The sequence below is a fragment of the Rhipicephalus microplus genome, unplaced genomic scaffold (genome assembly GCF_043290135.1).
Source record: "Rhipicephalus microplus isolate Deutch F79 unplaced genomic scaffold, USDA_Rmic scaffold_141, whole genome shotgun sequence".
Lineage (NCBI taxonomy): Eukaryota > Metazoa > Arthropoda > Arachnida > Ixodida > Ixodidae > Rhipicephalus > Rhipicephalus microplus.
Window position 1 is genome coordinate 32,554 of NW_027464712.1, and position 19,317 is coordinate 51,870.

At 47.0% G+C, this 19,317-nt stretch overlaps 1 protein-coding gene across 1 annotated transcript in view; it reads left to right on the forward strand.

Annotated features, from left to right (window-relative positions):
* The first annotated feature begins 6,682 nt into the window (after positions 1–6,682).
* The window catches only part of LOC142791133 (uncharacterized), a 36,071-nt gene continuing 23,436 nt past the window's right edge, over positions 6,683–19,317 (forward strand). The window contains exon 1 of the mRNA XM_075885426.1: positions 6,683–7,000. Coding sequence (XP_075741541.1) covers positions 6,712–7,000 — 289 coding nt within the window. The 5' untranslated portion in view covers positions 6,683–6,711. The remainder of the gene's footprint in view (positions 7,001–19,317) is intronic.

Consider the following 19,317-nt stretch of genomic DNA (forward strand, 5'->3'; position numbering starts at 1 on the left):
GCGAACGTCACAAATGCCAAATGAACGTCCCAGTCCTGGTGGTCGGCCGCTACGTATTTAGAAAGCATGTCGGTTATGGTGCGGTTGAGGCGCTCCGTAAGACCGTTCGTTTGCGGATGGTACGAAGTGGCAAACTTGTGCTTGGCGGAGCAAGAGCGCAGGATTTCTTCAACGACAGCTGATAGGAAGGTGCGGCCCCGGTCAGTGAGAAGTTGGCGTGGAGCTCCGTGTACTAAAATAATATCATATACCAGAAAGTCCGCCACATCGGTTGCGCAACTCGTCGGAAGTGCTCGTGTGATAGCGTACCGTGTCGCATAGTCAGTGGCGACAGCGATCCATTTGTTGCCTGAGCTGGAGATCGGGAATGGGCCAAGCAGGTCGAGGCCAACTCGAAAAAAAGGTTCAAAGGGAATGTCGATCGGCTGAAGGAATCCAGCTGGTAGCGAAGATGGCTTTTTGCGGCGCTGGCAGGGTTCACAAGCGGCGACGTAGCGTCGAACAGAGCGGGCAAGACCAGGCCAAAAGAAACGACGACGTACACGGTCGTATGTGCGAGAGACGCCCAAGTGGCCCGCCAAAGGAGCGTCATGAAGTTGGTTGAGAACAGTCGCACGAAGATGTGCTGGTATGACGGGGAGCAAGTCATGGCCATATGGATCGAGGTTACGGCGATACAGGATGCCGTCTTTTACCAGGAACATTTGTAGAGATGCGTCGCGAGGCCTTGACTCAAGCTTGCCAATGATGGTTCGCAGGGAAGCATCCAGGCGTTGTTCGTGGCCAAGGTTGAGTAGCTGCATCACAGACAGAAGGTCTGGAAAGGTGTCAGTATGGGCAGCCTCTTCCACAGGGTAGCGTGATAAGCAATCGGCATCTTGGTGTGACCGCCCTGTTTTGTACGTTACGGTGAACGTGTATTCTTGTAATCGTAGGGACCAACGAGCGAGGCGTCCGGTGGGATCCTTGAGTGAGGCCAGCCAGCACAGCGCGTGATGGTCGGTAACTACCCGGAATGGACGCCCGTATAAGTATGGGCGAAACTTGGCGACTGCCCACACGAGAGCGAGACACTCACGTTCCGTGATTGAATAGTTGCGCTCGGCTGTAGATAGCAGGCGGCTCGCATATGCTATAACACGGTCATGTCCGCGTTGATGTTGCATTAGCATTGCTCCGATGCCATGCCCACTAGCGTCAGTGCGAACCTCGGTTGGAGCTGATGGATCGAAATGGGCTAAAATCGGCGGTGTTGTAAGGAGCGTCGTGAGCTGTGAAAAAGATGAGGCTTGATCAGCGCCCCAGAAAAACGGGGTGTCCTTCTTCAGGAGGTTTGTGAGTGGGCGTGCAATGATGGCGAAGTCCTTAACAAACCGGCGAAAGTAGGAGCACAAGCCCAGAAAACTGCGAACGTCCTTTGTTGACTTCGGAACAGGAAAGTCCGTGACGGCGCGAATTTTCTCGGGATCCGGGCGGACTCCTGCGGCATCGACGATGTGGCCAAGTACGGTTATTTGACGACGAGCAAAGTGGCATTTCGACGAGTTAAGTTGAAGTCCGGCTCGGCGAAAAACTTCAAGAATCGCCGATAAACGCTTGAGATGGGAGTCGAATGTGGGCGAGAAAACGATAACGTCGTCTAAATAACATAAGCAGGTTGACCATTTGAACCCTTGGAGCAACGAGTCCATCATTCTTTCAAATGTGGCCGGCGCATTACAGAGACCAAAGGGCATAACTTTGAAGTGATAAAGTCCGTCAGGAGTGACGAATGCGGTCTTCTCACGGTCCATCTCATCCACAGCGATCTGCCAATAGCCAGATCGAAGGTCGATAGTGGAAAAATACGTAGCACCGTAAAGGCAGTCTAAGGCATCGTCGATTCTAGGCAACGGATAAACATCTTTCTTCGTAATTTTGTTGAGATGCCTATAATCTACACAAAAGCGCCATGTTCCATCCTTCTTTCTGATCAGGACGACAGGAGAAGCCCAGGGGCTACAAGAGGGTTCGATTATGTCTTTTGCAAGCATCTTTTCGACTTCCCGTTGTATGACGGTGCGCTCGGACGCGGAAACACGGTATGGACGTCGGTGAATGGGACTCGCGTCACCAGTATTGATGCGATGAGTAACCACACTCGTTCGGCTTAAAGTCGTGCTGGCGAAGTCGAAAATGTCACTATAGGACTCCAGGACGTGACGAAGGGCTTGCGCTTGATCAGGAGCGAGGTCTGATGGTACCATGTGGTCAACGTCGACGCCCGATGAACGTGATAGAGTTGGTTCATTGTCTGAGGTGCAGCAATCATCCACTCTGAAGGGTTCAACTGTATGGTCTTGTAGAGCAGTAATTTCGGCCAGGGAGATACCTTGTGGAAGAATTTAGGCTGTGAGGGCGAAATTGACAATAGGAAGGCATGTGCGGTTTTCAACGATTGTCAAAATGATGTGCGGAACAGCGACGCTATGCGTAAGCATCACGGCATGAATTGGTGCCACCATGTATTCACCGTCAGGTACAGGTGGTGTAGAGAAGAGGTCGATATGTGTGACACAGTTAGGCGGAAGGCGTGCGAAATCAATGCAGCAAAGGCGACTTTGGGGTGGGTTGGTCAGATCAGAAAGTAGAGGCATTTCAAGGTCAAGACAGCCGGCTGAACAATCTATAAGAGCCGAGTGAGCGGTGAGAAAATCCATGCCTAGAATTACTTCAAAGGACAGTTTTCTATAACGGTGAAAAGAACAGCAGTGCTTCTATCGGCGATAGTCACACGGGCGGAGCACATGCCGATAATCGCGGCAGTTCCCCCGTCGGCGACTCGAACGGCTTGGTTCAAGGCGGGTGTGACAACTTTCTTTAGACGGCGACGAAGAGCAGCACTCATTATGGACACATGCGCGCCAGTATCGATCAACGCGCGCACAGTTACATTGTCTAAAGTAACGTTCAACAGATTCCGGGTGGTCGGTAATGTCACACGAGGATTTCTTGCAGAGGTCGTCGTCAATGCAGCTTCACCTCCAGAAGCTGCACTGCCTAGTTTTCTGGTCGGGGGCGCTGCGAATAGGTGGGAGAGGCAGGACGGCGTTGTGGGGGCGAATGAGATTGACGGCGAGCAGGGGATGGCGAGCGGGCGTAGCGAGGTCTCGTCAGAGGTGCGGCTAGATCAGAGGATGTGGTCGGCATAGGGGAACCAAAATCAAATGTTGAGGACGACTGGTGGTCAGAAGGAACTTGGGTAGGAGGCCCATAGCGTGCCGGCGGAGCCCAGTGGTTGCGGCAGTGGCGAGCAATATGACCAACACGTCGGCAGTTGAAGCATATGGGCTTGTCGTCCAGTGTACGCCATTCGGACAAATTGCGCTGTCGAGAGTAGTTGGAACCATATCGAGGAGCGGATGGACGACGATAAAAAGGCTCGGCAGAGTAGACTGGTTGAATGGGGTGCAGGCCGACGTTCGATAATTCTTGACGAACGACGGCTTGTATCAGTGAGATAGTGGTCGGTGAAGGATCAGGCGTTGGAAATGGAGTAGCTACTGGTTGGGCTGCCTCGACCTCACGACGAATGATGCGGGTGAGGTTGTCACATCGGGGAACTGGGCGGACGGAGTCATCACACGAGGAAGTAGCTGCTGTGTTCGGCAGGCGCGTGATGCCGTGGGTGACGCGGCGGGCTTTAGCCTGTTCTAGACGGCGGCATTCTGTCAGGATCGTGTCGATGGTCGTGACGTTATTAAAAACCAGCAGGTTGAAGGCATCGTCAGCAATCCCTTTGAGGACATGGTTAACTTTTTCTTCTTCTGACATGCGCTGATCGACCTTGCTACAAAGCGCCAAGACGTCAAGAATGTATGACACGTACGATTCAGTAGACGTCTGGGCGCGAGTGGCGAGAGTCTTCTTGGCAGCGAGCTGACGACCAGATGAATCGCCGAAAAGATCACGGATCTTCGATTTGAAAAGATCCCAACTTGTGATTTCGGCTTCGTTGGTTTCGAACCATGTCCGCGGCGTGCCGTCGAGGTAGAACACAACATTGGCCAGCATGAGCGTCGGATCCCAGCGGTGGGTAGCACTGACTCGCTCGTACCGGTGCAGCCAGGAGTCAACGTCGATGGTGCCGTCAGCGGAGAAAGTTCCAGGATCCCGCAGGGGTGGCAGGGTGGCGTAGGTTGTTGACTCGGATCGAGAGACCGGTGGTGATGAGGCACTGGCAGTTGAAGTAGCCGAAGAGTCCCTGGTGTTGCGACCGCTGCGCGTCTCCATCGAGGTACGGGAGTCGTCCACCTCCACCAATAATGTTACGGGTAACGTATTTAATAAATTAAATACGATGCAGTGTGCTCGGCGAACAAGATGGCGACAGTTCATCAACAACCAGCCATTAACGTCGTCTTTCTCTTTCTTCCAGACAGGCTGTGCCGGCGGTTGCGTATCAATATGTATATATATATATATCTATACACACACACACACATATATATATATATATATATATATATATATATATATATATATATATATATATATATATATATATATATATAGATATATTCGATTCCTGCTCACGGCAAGTTATTTTTTCACCCACTTTTCTTTCTTCCTATTTATAGTACATTGGCTCTATTACCTTCCCCTATACATTCCTTCGCTATATTGTCTGTTAGATCTCATTATTATTGTGTCAAAACACAGAAAAACGAGCCCTTAGGTATACACTTCTATCCAATATATATATATAGTAAAAGAAAAATTCCTTTACTCACGTTGCAGCCATAGCACGGCCATCGACAGAATGTCTATTGCGGCACAGCCGCTTTTATGTTCTTAAGTGCTTAAATTTCAGTGCAGCAGCTAGTACATAAGAAATGAAATTACAATTGATATCAGTTGCAAAAGACTGTTAAGATGACCAGCAAGATACGTACATAAATAAACAAGTCTGAAATGTTATTTGCGTATCAACACCGTATTACATGATGTGAATGGCAGGACATGTCAAAATAAAAACAAGGAACAATAATGCAAGCTGAACCACCATCACAAAGAATTAAATTGATGATATGAAAAGCCAAGTTATTTTAAAGTAAGACAGGTGACCTTTTCTGTGTTTTCATTGATACCATAACGAATAGTATTAAACTTATCAATCAACAAGAATTCCTTTACGTTCCTATCAATGTTCATATTGAAGCCGGACCGGATATTGTTAGCCCCAGTTTTATTGAAACCGAAGCCAGGCACACTGACATCTTTGGAAAACGGTAGATTGGGGAGGCTTACGTCATGTGCACGTTGATAATGAAAACCCATTCTGAAACTAGTCTTCGTTTGACCTATGTATTGAGCTTGACATGTTGTATACTCTTGGAGATGGACCACAATGGTACTGTCACTTGTGTAGTCACCATTGATTGTTATTTAAAAGTTAGATGAAGTACTTGATACTTATTTATATGTGGACATGTACGCGCGCACTTCGGAACGTAATTTTTTGCCGGGATGACAACCTTTATGACATGAACGTGTGGTTTTAATTGAAGTTAGTAGATCGCGGAGGTTCCGCGATCGTCAGTAGACCACGCGCAGTTGTTCTACGAAGATTTCTTTCAGCCGAAACACCTAAACACTGTGGTCACACTAAAGTTGCTCGGAGCAGATGTAGGGCACGTCTTGCTTCTCGAACGCGCCATGCGTCATCTCCCTATAGCACAGAAGAACACAAAGGACGGAACGCAAACAACGATGACGAGCACTGAACAACTTTTGCAGGAAAATTTATGTATTTTTACATTGTGTGACACATACGTCATCCACTGCGGCCTACCTACATACATAGGTAGGCCGACCACCTCTTTGTTGGTAAGCTGTAGAGATGGCACTCTTACAGAACGGTCCCCCAGAAGGGAATTAGACTACTACAACTACTATTACAATGACTATCGTGTATTACTTCTACTACAGACTCTCTCGCTACTACTAAGAGTATCACAGTTCGAATCAATTTTCTTTATATTTTTACCGAATCCGGTCGCATGATCTCGTTGTATTATGCAAGCTATCGCATACACTCTTCACGGTATTTATAATGTTACCACTGCGTACGTAAGACAATGTTCCTAGTTTATTTTTTAACGCCAGAGTCAACGTGTATGCAATCGGATGGTGAAAGTTTATTTAGAGCGCTCAGAGACGCGAATAGCACGCAGTAGGCTTCTCCCTCGTTGGAATGGGTAGGTTAAGCCTTACTGCCGCATCGTGGGCTCTCCGTACAGCGCATAGCTGATCCCTCTTGTTGTTGCATCTGCTGGCGAAGTTCCACTTGGCCATGTTGCTGTATCACTGCCCCGTAACAAGGGGCATACCCAGAGCCCATGCTCTAAATCACCTTGTTTCCCACAAAGGGGGAATAAGCCGTTATTGTATGTATGTATGCATAGTACATCATGTCTCTTTCCTCTTTTACTACTATTTTCAACTTCATTGCTTCTGAACAATTTTAGTATTTTGTTTTTCAGCTATAAACATTGTAACAATGACATAACGAGCTTTAACATGGTGTAGCTTCAAGTGTTTTTCATGCATTATGCAAAACGCTTCAAAAAGAAGTAGGTCGCGTTTTCAGTTGATCATCGCCATGATCATCATCAGCGTTAGCATCTGTAACGGAGGTGGCTCCAGCCGGTGTGCGTCGCCGGGCGAGACATGCCACCACCGGACGATAGCTTCGACTGGCCAAACCCGAAGGAGGAGCTGTCACCGACGCGGTGGCGTCAGCGAACGATTCTCACGCTGCCCGGAGAAAGCGCCGCGCAAAGGCACTGCGGCGATCCCGCGGTGCAGAATGGACAGGACAGCGGCTGCCCGGTGTTCAAGGCACGCACTGAGAACAGTGGCAGCAGGAAACGCAGAGGCGACTTGCCGACGCCCTCAGCCGCTGATCTGCTGGTCCAGCCCGGTTCCAAGCGCCAACGCACCTCAGACGAGGAGCATGGTGAGTGATGAACAAAGCACAACCACGCCGATTGACTGAGCCGGTGCCCAATTCACAGGGTGCAGTACACTAATTCAGAAAATTTGATCCAGGTTTCCAGCTTTTATTATTGGAAGGGGGAAGGGGGAGAAGCAGTGGGTAGTGCTGGTTTTGTACCTCCCTTTGGTATTCAGAAAAATATTATATTCGCAGTTCTACTGCTGGAATGAAGCAATGACTACAATGGCAACCAAATGGAATGATATACGAAGTGAATTCAGCAGCTAACTTCTATAAAACCGATCTCGCGCTTCACTAGATAACATGGGCGTAAAAAAAACGGCTGTTCCAAGGACAAATGCAATTTTCCTGCAGTGTGTCGCCTTAATAACGGTTCTGGCCGGGGCGCTTATACGCATCAGACCACAAAGCTGCTGCAGAAGCAACAGCCTTCACCTTGTTAATCAGAGAAACAGAAAGCAGGATATGCCAAGCATATTTTTTGAGACTCAAATGTTACCTATTCGTATTGAGAATCAAACGTTTCCAAACGCATTACTAATCTTTTCAGGACCACGCTGACAAAAATATAAGAGCCCCGTTACCAGGTACGCATAACGTGGTGCGCAGGCTATGCGTGCCTCAGGGGCAACGCGGAGGTAAACTGTCTGGCTCGCGGACTGACTGGTCTAACCGTGGGGCCCCCCTCGGAGTACTTCCCATGCCACAGCAATCTTGTAAATACTGCCGTTTTGTCAGGCGTTTGAAGACGGATGCTTCATCAGACGGAACTACGCCTCTCCTCATCGCAGCTTACGCAGCCTACGTGCCAGCGATTGTCACTGTATCCAAACGAACTTGTACACACACATACTAAGACTTCACGCGATTCTTTCCCCAGACACAGACAATAGGCAAGTGCCCCTGGTGCAGTGAGAACACAGTCTCATTTACACAGAAGAGTTACCAATGTGCAGAGTAATAAGCCCATGCAGTATCTAAGTTGCTGCATCCACGAGAAGCACTCACAAAGTAGTCTTGGGAGGCACGACTTGCCGAGTTGCCACAGGGGAGCCTACCAGTGACCCTAGACCAGTTCCGGTAAGCCACCACAGCCAGTCGGTCTTGGCAAGGGGGGCTCCAGCTGGGAATAACCACAGAGTCTGCTCATGCAATAAACATCTACATCGTCATCATCATCATCATTAAGATCAACAACAACAATCCGAAGTAGCCAGTGACATACACACAAGGATTGAAGCCATCTACTGATGCCATTTGTCAAAGCGTGCATGACCACACCGATTTCATCAGTGATGGGAACTTGCTGCGAACTTTAAAGTCACTTGTAAGTGCTCTACCAGAAGTTCTAGGAAGACAAACACGAGTGTCACTTCATGGTGATAGCGGTAACCTTAGAATTTCCAACAAATGCACACGAGGAAACTGATGCTATCTATGAGAGCTGCAACCCACGGCACTTCAGCCAGCATGGGAATAATTGGTGTTGTACAGATTTCTTCGTTCTTTAAGCTCCCTTTGGCTCCGTGCGCCGGAATCCGCATTGTCTCGATACGAAGTTTAGGAAAAATTTAGCAGTAACTTTTCAGCCCCTCGGCATGTTCACGGTCACCAATTCAAATGGGCTCACGATGGGGATGACGGTTCATTCTTTTATTCAAAACAAAGGCAGCGCATCAATAAACAAAGCCAGAAGTGCGTTCGAAGCCCACAAGCAAGAAGACAAGACGTATTTGTGTACTACCCATCATTCCCACGGTAGCGGAACGATCGCAGCGGCAGAATTTCCGCTAGTTACTTTGAGAAAGTCTATGCTGCCATCATATATAAGTAGGGCTAGTTGATTTGTGTTGAGGATTAGGATAAACTATAGGCATCGCGAACTGAGACCATGTTTTTGCAGGCCTTGACAGTGCCCTATTCGACAAGCTTTTTTTATTCTAACATTGATTTGAGAATGCATCAGTACTGGTACATGCATGGCGGCATTCAAAACTTTATTTCAGCTTGGCCATAAGAAAGCTGCCGCAGTATCTGCCGAACCTTTGCGTGTACGCAGGCCCCGGCCAGGAGAGGTGCTTGGTGTGCCGTTTTCAGGACGCAGTCGCCAAGAGCTCTAACATTTTTTGCGGCGGTCTTCTAGCGTGGCTATTCTTCAAGTGGTTCTTTTGAGAGTGTGATGTAGTGACGCGGCTCTTTGCGCCGCGCTCGGACAGCCTCATGCATGGGGACATTTGCGAGAAAAAGCTCGCAACCAGTCGTCTGCTGCGGACTATACACAAGAATTGCGGCCACGCTACGCTACTACGTTAACGTTTCTATGAGGAAGCGCCACATTCAGCCTTTAGCGTAGAGAGGGTACCCTTAACTTAGTGCAGTGTATTGGGTAGTTCTGGCTAACATGTGCCGTCTGGCGCTAAAAACAGCACTCCCGTAATAGGGGGCAAAAATGAGGCTATGCAGCTTCCATGAGACGTGTTGCGCAAGTAGTAGCAATGATGCTTTGCGAGTAGTTATACCGTCAAAATACAAGCGCCATCGTAGTGTCGTTGTGACGGAAATTAGTGTGCAGTAAAACATTCTGTAATATTGAAGCGTTATTTAAATGCTCGATATTGTTCGAAACCGATAGGTGCATAAATATAGGGCATGAACGCACAACCTTTGTCCCCAAATGTCTTACTTAACTTCATCATCTCATTTCGTAATCATAACCCATCGCTATTTCTATATTGGTATTCTCCTACATTTCAAGCTATTACTGTACGAGTTATTTTTGCATTTATTACTCGTGTAGATATGATTCGTCCAGTGTATCAATAATTAAAACCCTTATCTACAAGATTCTACTGCCAATTTTACAGACATGTATAATTAGTGAACGTTGTTTTATTTGCATTACTACTGGAAGGTATATATCATTTTCGCCTTGTCTTTATTCACATCGTAATTACTTACCGCTTTTTAGTTGCCTTTATGTTGTACTTGTCAACATGTATATTTCTAACAGGATGTTCACTTTCAGCCGTGTAGTATGGGACTTCCTCCCGTATATACTAACCCCATTGCCTTTATACATTTTGCAAAATATAAACATTTTTTAAGTTGATTGATTGAATGCCGTTCGTGGGTATTTTCTTGCAGCTATTTCTGCAGCACTTTGAAATGAGGGGCTTCTGCAGGACAGCCTCGGAGAATAGTTCATTGGCACGTCATTCCTTTGTTCTTTTTGTATCATTCATAAGACGGTCTTGTTTTCTCATATATCAAGCTAGTATATATTAAGGTAAAGCGGAAAAAACTAGTGACAAATTAATTTATCACACTTACTAATTCACTGAGTGAAAGTGAGAAAGCTTTCTTATGACATCTTTTTGAGAAGAGTGTTGGCATTGAGGGCTCGAATAGCACTTTACAATATCCACTTAGGTTAAAAATATTCCTGAATTGACTTCAGTGCATGTACTTTTCTGTATTGAAAATTTGTATGTTATTTGTTATAACAGTCTTTTCTAGCATTCCTGGTAGTGTCTTTTTTGTTGTCAAGCACAAGTGAAGAAAGGACGCTTTGCTCCACCATTGTCACATCCTCAGTAAGATGACATTCTTCGGAAGTATCTGAGGCTTCAATAAAATGATGCTATCGACCAAACTTTCAAATATTCAAATATAATCTTCTGCAATAAAAAACCAAGAGCTGCTTGAGGCAGATATTTCCTGGCCCTCCTACGTAAATATTTCGTAAGCTATGAAATATCGCAGAATGGTTATGTAGCCTTGGTTTACTGACGCCTTTATAGTAAAGACCGACTTCTTTTAGGCCGGCTTAAAACATGAAAACTTAAGTAATTCGAATGACGTACAAGGGTCAATGTTGATTTCAAATACTGGCACAGGCTTATCACACTGCATAGCTTCTATTATTGCCTAATATCTGGTTAACCTCCCTGCCTTCCTCTTTTCTTGTTTCTCTCTTTCCATAAAATTATTACTTTGATGTTCCTTCCTTGTCGGTAGTGATAATGATAGGGATCTATATATATGGCTCACACACACTCTGTGGGATTGACAAAGAGACAAATAACGAGATAGAAAGAATCGCATAATATTTGTCTACGTGATGGAATAAAAATGGTATAAAAAATAATTTTACTAATTTCGAGAATATGATATCAAAACAATCCTGAATCGATTAAGAATCTTTCTGCAGTGAAACTAGTATCCCGGTGACAACGACCTAGTGAGGAGGCTCCCAGGAAGAAGCTATTCGAAATATTTACTTCCAATACAAATTCATTGAAAGCCATTTGAAGAATGTTTTTCTCTGTAAATTCAAGTGGCTACACGATAAAAAACATTGCTCGATTGTTTCTTCCTTGTTACAAAATGAGCAAAGAAGAGAAGGTGTCATACTAGCTCTATGCATATAATACTTAATTTCTTATGTTGGAACTTAACAGCGTATTTTACAAAAATAACTTCTCTACGTGTTGATTACAAATTCCTATGCCAAGAGAACAAGAGGTGTCGATATTTGTTTAGGTGAGTCTATAATGATTTATCGGAGTCTTGAAATTTAGCACAGCGACGGTCACATCATCTATGAAGTGGAAAGAAGCCTGGTTTTAGTAGTTAGACATACGAGTTACAAAAAAAGCATTTGGTTTGCGAGGCTGAAGTCTATTTAATGCAATATAAAATACTTTAAAGAAATAATTTTACTAATTTGTAGATTTCAAATCAAAACCACCCTCTTTCGATGAAGAATCTTGCTGCAGTGGAACTGAAGGGAAAACATTTGGGATGGCAGTACCAGCAGTGGGATGTCTTCATCAACCTCGACCCCTTAACAAGGGGCATCTGTTGAGAAGGAGATGAGGGGAGCAGGGTTTTGGGTTATGGTGGTCGTGAGATGGCTTACCTCCACACACAAGGCCCGGTGCTTCTGGTCACGAGAATCCCGGGCAGGTGGTGTGTTGGTCACTTGTATGCTGGTCCCCTTCGGCGTCTTCAGCTTGTCGGTAAATGTAGGTCGGTTGGAGCTCTTGGAGTCTTTGTATGGTAGGTTGCTGAGGGCGTTGGGCGCTTGTATCTGGTATTGTGTTCTCTACTCGTTGCCGGGATCGTGCTTTATGCGCTAGCGTAAGCCTGGTGGGTTTAGGTAGGTTCCAATGCTTGCATTCCCGGCTTCAAGACAGATGCGGGCCTTGCCAGATTACGCAGACTGGAGTACACTTAGGGTATACCTCCTGTGGAAGTAACTGGCCACATCTGGGACATTTGTGGAACCCAAGTTGGATACATGCATCTGTGCAGTGGCCTAAGGTCTGGCAGTTGCTACACGTCTAGATTCTCGGTGTGTAGGGCATGCACAGGTGGAGTCCACTATAAACGATTCTCCGAGGGACTGTGGCTTGACCCAAAGTAATGAAAACTGAACGTGTGAGTCTCATTCGTCGGGCGTCTAGTATGGTTTCGCGAGGGTTGCGGGCGATCAAGTCCGCGAGTAGCTCTTCTTGCGATTCTTTCCAGCAGACGTTGTGATAGCACCCCGGACCGAGTCATCGGGGGGTGCGACGTATTTTATGATAGCATACGCATGCTATTCGTATATTATTTTGTGGAGCTGCACAAGCTTGAGTGCGTCCTTTTGATTCACCACAGACACTGTCCAGGTGTTTTGACCGGGTGAAACCAAAGGGTCAGCGTAGATGGGTCGGTCAGCTCTGTGGCCTTCATGAGAAATGCGAGGAGGTAGCGTGGCTGCAGCGTCGTAAGGTCAAGGCTGCCCTAGGAGCCGAATACCACTTTATATCCGTCGGGTGGAAGGGGTGGTAGTTGCCTGATCTTTTTTGCAGTTGTATAAGCACCGTTCACTGACCAAAGAGAGCTGCGATGCTCACACTGCCCTGTCTCAAAGTCCCTAATATTGGCCGTTAGGGGCAGGCAGAAAATAGACACGTGTATGCGTTCGCCATGTGTGCCGACCACAATTCGCCTAGTGATGCAGGGCGCGAGACGCCCGCATCGGGTTCCATTTTTACCGACTCCGTCTCAATGTTGCTTTTTTCATTCGCTAGGCTTTGTGTTTTGGCACTGCAGTAGAGTCGGGAAACTTGACTGCACGGTGCCTATGGAGAACACGAAGCTGCAGCATTGAGCTCTGTAGCGCGGGAGCTCGAGTGGACTCCAGCGTCTCCCGCGACTGAATTGGCGTCTCTCGCACAGAAGGATCGCCGTTCGTACTGTGGGTCGTTTTCCGTATTTGCCGGAGGTGTGTCTGGACTCTTAGGACTTGGGTGCAGTACACTGCAAAAAATATTTGTGTTTGAACGTCGGAACTGACCGGGAAAGTCACAGATTGGGTTCTGTTTCTCAATAAAATGGCGGAATTGGACGTACAACAACATTATTATGCTGCTTTTTTAATAAAATGGCGGAAAATACAATGAATGAGCACTCCAAGTTTCCGTTCAATTGCTCATTCTATGAAAGAGAGGAAAATAACGTCAAGCTGATTTATTTTATCACGTGGTGCGCTAGTATCCGGGAAGTCAGAAGCGACGCCATTGACAGTTTATTACTCGTCGCCTGGGGTGGTGGGGTGTCGTGCGATATTCTGTGGTTCTTGTTCACGCGTTGCGATTCGTTAACTTCTACATGTGATTGCTTTAGGGCGCAGTGTGATCAAATATGCCTTTCGTACGATGTGTGTTAGCGAAACATTTTCACGATGAAAGCGGCTGTGTGCTCCCGAAAATCGATACATTTAGGCTCTGCCATGCCATGGTACTACATTGCGCATTATTGCTGGTGGTCATTGATCCTGTCATGACGAATGTTCCAGGCAAGATCTCGGTTCTCCTTTCCCATAGCGTTTGTTGCTTGTCAGGTGTTATCACTTTATTGTTGCGGAGAGAGAGGTCCCAACGGTTTCTTGGGTAGTGTGTCACGAGGACCAACGTCGGGCGGGGAGCATGCAGGTGGTATTAAGGCAAAGGGCAGCAGAAGAAAACGAAACGTTTATATTTCAAACTTATGTACTAAATGCAGGCAAGGAAGCCCCCGATGATCTGAGGCACCGGTTTTTTTAGGGGCAAAAAAGGGAAGTTTATTGTAAACTTAACTTGTACGTACACAAACGAAACATCGAAAACAAGTAAAGACAGCGTATACATCTTTCAAATTAGCACAAAAATCTAATGGATCACTGGGTATCCAAATGTTACAAGTGAAGGTAAAGTTAAAAAGAATCAAGTTAATCACATTTTACAGAATAACACTTATGCATGCGTACTAGAGTGGTTGCATGGCTAGTACGGGACAACTGGAAACCTCAGCTGTCCCTCTCTTACTTTGAAGAAACGTGTGTGCCATCGTCGAAGGAATGGCTCTTCGTCTTGCGTTTCCAGCTGCTGATCTAGGTAATTCCACACAATGAGCCCGAATTTTCTGTAGTGCGGGATAGGCGCCTCTATGCAGCTTGTGCCGTACTTCCGCTAAACAGCGTCGCTGCCACAGCACGTGCAAAGTTACTATAAAGACCAGTCTTGCAAACAGCCCACGTTCTGTTCCCATGCGCGCCGTGCGGAAGCCAAAGAGGCGTTGTACCATGCGCCAGACGCCCCTCACCAACAAGCACTGAAACAGAGCATGTTGGGCCGTCTATCTTTTGCCGCAGTTTAGGCAGCGGTCATTTGGCATGACTTCCCAATGTGCTAACCAGTCACGCGTGGGCAATGCCCTCCATCTTCTCAACCAGTCAAATTCGCGGACCTGGTTAGGTACGCAATTGCAACACTATCGTTTCCATTTTCTCGTGCAGGATGCTGTTTCTTCCTCTTTGCTCAGTGTGCTACTTGTCACAATTTCGATTATTTCTTGCGATGAAACATCTTCCAGACTGCGTGAACCTACTGATTCTACTGTTTGTTTTAAGCCACTGGCAGCTCTGTAAAACTAAAGCGGAATTTCTGTTTGTGGTCCGATGTACGGATTGGCCGTGAAAGTACCTTTTAGTGTACTGCTCCAGTACATCAAGAGCCTATACCCGGGACAGTTGCTGTCTTCCAACAGCTTCTGTGTTGTTTTTGCAGCCAGCGCTCTCGTCAACGTTGGTATATCTGGAAGGCTCAAGCCTCCACGGTTTGTGGGAAGCTGTAAAGTTTTCCTCTGTACCTTTGCTGGTCTTCCTCCCCAGAGGAAGGTCCCCGCCATAGAGGCGAGGCGTCCTGTAACACGGCGAGGTAGCAGGGCGATGTGTGCTATGTAAAATTGAAAAGCGCATGTCTGTGCCTTGATGACTGTTGCTTTTCCCGTTAGTGACAAGATAAAATGAGCGGCTGCTTCTATGACATCGGTAGATCTCCTAAGCATGTCATTTCAGGTTTTTTTATTTATCTCCTTCTAAAAGTAAACGCCTAACACCTTTACAGCTTGAACGTATTCTAAGCCTCCTGGCAATAGTTCTCTGAAGCCTCCAAAGCGCAATGCTTTACATTTGGTGGTGTTTAAAAGAGCACCAGACATATAAGAATACTCAGCAAAAATGTCAAGGAATGTACTATAGCTAGACAAGTTACGAAAAAATACCGAAATATTATCACTGTATGCGACAATTTTGAAGGTTTCCTTGCCTGGCATCGGGGAACCCACTATGCGCTCGCAGTTTGCAACCTTTCTAATCAAGGGCTCTAGAGACAAAATGAATAATACCAGAGACAATGGACAGCCTTGCGTCACCCCTTTTTGAATTGCAAAGCTTCTGGTCACTCCATTGTAGAAATAAAGACAGCTTGACAAATCCTAATAAAGTATTTCTACCAGTCGCACATACTGCTCTGGGAGGCCAAAGATGTGCAAAATAGCAAAAAGATACCCATGTTCAACTCTATCAAATGCTGTGGCCTTATCAAGAGAAATATATACTTCTGAGATTTGTTTTTCTTTGGCATATGCGAAGAGGTCTCTGATGATTGTAAGAGGTACAAAGACGGAACGTACTGGTACTGCACATGACTGCAAGGGGAACACTATCCCTTCCAAGAAAGGCCGCAGACGCCGTGATAGCAGCGTGGCGACTAACTTATAATATGTGTTTTGAAGAGTAATGGCCCTCCATGATTTAGCATCTGATGGCTCCATACTCTCTTTCAGCAATACAATCACCCTTCCTTCGCTAAAGAACTGCGGTTTATGGCCATCACGCAACAAAATATTCACGAGATCGGTGATCGCATCTCCCAAGATATCGAAGAAACGCAGATAAAATCCCGTGATTATTCCCTCTGGGCCTGGTGACATGGACGTATTCATTGATTTTATGGCCTACCATACTTTTTGTTTATCAATTTCTGCACATAATAATAAACCGTCTCCGAGCCTAGCGATGGCAAACCTTCGAAAAAGGCTGAAAATTTAGCAGTAAACTCGTCGTCCTCTGCGTCATGTTCTGCAGTAAATAGTTTTGCAAAGTAGTGTCAAAAAACTTTTTTAACTTTGTACGGGTGATTAACAACGGTACCATCCTCTTTCAGCGCCTCATCGATGTAGTGGGGCTGGCATCGACGATCTTGGTTTCTTTGCGCTTATGTCAAGTCTTCAATTTCATCTGTCGATAAGTGCATTTCTCTTGCGAGCCTTGTAGCCTGGGACCTCTGCTTTAGAAGATTTTGGTATTTGATTTTTTGTGCTTCAAGGTATTCGAGCATAGCGAACGTAGTTGAACCACTTCTTTCAATAGTTTGAATGCGTCGGAGAATCTCATTCATCTTGGCCGTGAGGCGAGCGTGGCGCGCTTTTCCTGCCTGCTGAGCTATGAGGCGCCAGCGAGATTTTAAGTGGTCCCATGTGGTCGGAGTTATGCAACCCACTTCTGCCAGTGAAGCCGCCAGCTCAGTTTCAAGTACGGAAATGTTTTCGTCATCATAAAGAATTGTTGGGTTCATCCTTCATGGTTTGTGGATTCTCGTTGTTGTGCTCACGTTAAATTTGAAGAGTACCGGAGCGTAATCGCTAAGCTTCTGCTGGCTTGGCACAAGCAGGACGACCTCACATGCTTGTAGGTTCGCTAAAAAATCTTCGGGCACATAAACTTCATCGATTCGGCCTTGGTGAATGCCAGAAGCGTCGGTTGCGACGAACCCGACTCGATGTAGAGTCAACCACCCATCTGACAGCTTGAGATCTTGAACTAATTGCTTTAGTTCTCTGGCGTAAAAATTGTTGGCGCCTTGGCTGGGACCCCTCACGTCTCGTGTAGTATCGAGCACGCAGTTGAAATCTCCGACAAGCACATATGATGTCGGCTCGATCCGAAAATTTCTGACACCTTTATAGAACCCGTTCGTTTCTGACCTCGTTACGGGTGCGTATACGTTGACAAATCTAACTTGTTTGCAGTTAAGTACCACATCTACTGTTATGATGTGGCCTTCGGTGTCAACAAGACAGTGAGCACCCCTCCTCAGCGTTGCGTTCATGAAAACAACTCCTGTGCCACGTGCGCGCGCATCTTTGAGTGAGAAGAAGGCTTCTACATGAAACCTTTCCTGAAACTCTGCAACGTCAAGCTTAGTACGAAAGTTTGTCTCCTGCAAAAAGAGCATGTCTACGCGATGCGCCCGCACGAGGTCAAGTACTGCCATGTGCTTCACCGGATTTCGGATACCGCGAAAGTTTACCGACATAAAAGAAAGTGATGCCATTGTTGAAATAAAGGCGAGGAGAGGAAGTTGCTTAAACGAAAGAAATTGTTAGAGAGAGGGAGAGCCAAATGCTGAAAGTACATATCGTCGTCGCTCACAGTTGGTGACGTTTGCTGTAATGGTGATCCCGCGTGGGGTTTCTTAAATGTTCCCTGTTTAGCGGAGTCGCGGCCGCTGCTCCCACTGCCTGGCTTGGGTCGGCGTTGTGAACTCGAAGGACTTGATGCGTCTGCAGATCGTGCGGGTTCCGTAGAAACCTCAGTGTCCGCCGGTTTGCTTCACGTTTGATGCGCCATTGATGCGCTGCAGTTATGTCGAGTTTTGATGCTGCCTACAAGTGAAGAAAAATCACTGGACGTTTCCGTGGAGCTCCTATTTGGGTGTTGATGTTGCGTCTGAGTGGGCTGTTCATCACAAGTTGCCCCGTCTGCCGTGCTGGCCGGCTTGACACGAGTAGCGTCTTCCGACTGCGCGTCTACGAAATCATCGGACAGGCTCTCTTCCTCCCAGTGGTCTGGTGTCTTGACTCGTGTCGTTCTCTTTTGAGGATGAAGTATTCCATAGGTTCTAGATTGCGCGGCCACACTGGAGGAGCTTGAAGAGGATTCTTCAATTGTTAGGAAGTCTTGGACACTCGGTGACGGCGTGTTCTGAGCTGCGACGGCGTATGATCTGCGCTTGACACATTCTTTGGTCGGGTGATCACCACCCCACCTTCTGCCGGCTTTAGTGCACTCTTCCACAGCGTGTCCGTACACGGTGCCCCTATGACAAAAAGGTGTTGCACAGGCCACGGCCATGTGGCCTTCATTGTGGCAACGCGCACAGACGCGACGCATGCCACGGTACTCCAACATGACGCGGTGTTCATTGATTGAAATAAAGTTCGGGGCGGGCTTTGCCATTTCCATCTTCACCACTCGTGTACCAGTAAATGTAGACTGACGTCGTTGCAGAGTGACATATGTTATACTACGTACTTTGCCGAAAGGCTGGAAAGCAGAAACGACCGCGTCATCGGATATGTACGGCGGCAACCTGTACACACTCACGAACACACTTGGTGGACCGACGACTTCAACTTGAACTTTTTCCTTCTGAAGGACAAAACCTTCCTTAACCATGAGCTTGGTGGCTTGCTCCGCTGTCCTCTTTGCTACCAAGAACTTCAAAGTGCCGAGGTGTTGCAGCAACAACACCCCTTCGCTACCGGTCATCTCTTTGAGACACTCGATGATCTCATCGATGGAGACTACGCCTTCAGGAATGGTGAACGTGAAACAATGTTCTTTTAGCGGGGTGCATACTGGCCTCGACGCCATTTTCCCAGGGGCCCCAGGGGTCGGTGACTTCTCGGCCGAAGCCCCGGGGAACCTGAATGCGGGTGAGACGCCGAAGGGACGCCGCCGAAACACTGGACGCACCGTCGGTGAGAGCCGCACTGACACAAATAAACACGAACGCTGAGGGTGAAGCTTCTTATAGCGGCACCCGTTCGTGTCTCGTAGTCGTAATGTGTAAGCAGTCTTACATTTTCACTTTCAAGCTGGTGCCAGTAAGAGATTTCTTGTGTGCGTTGTTGAACAATAAAAAATTCGCAGCGTGCGCGTT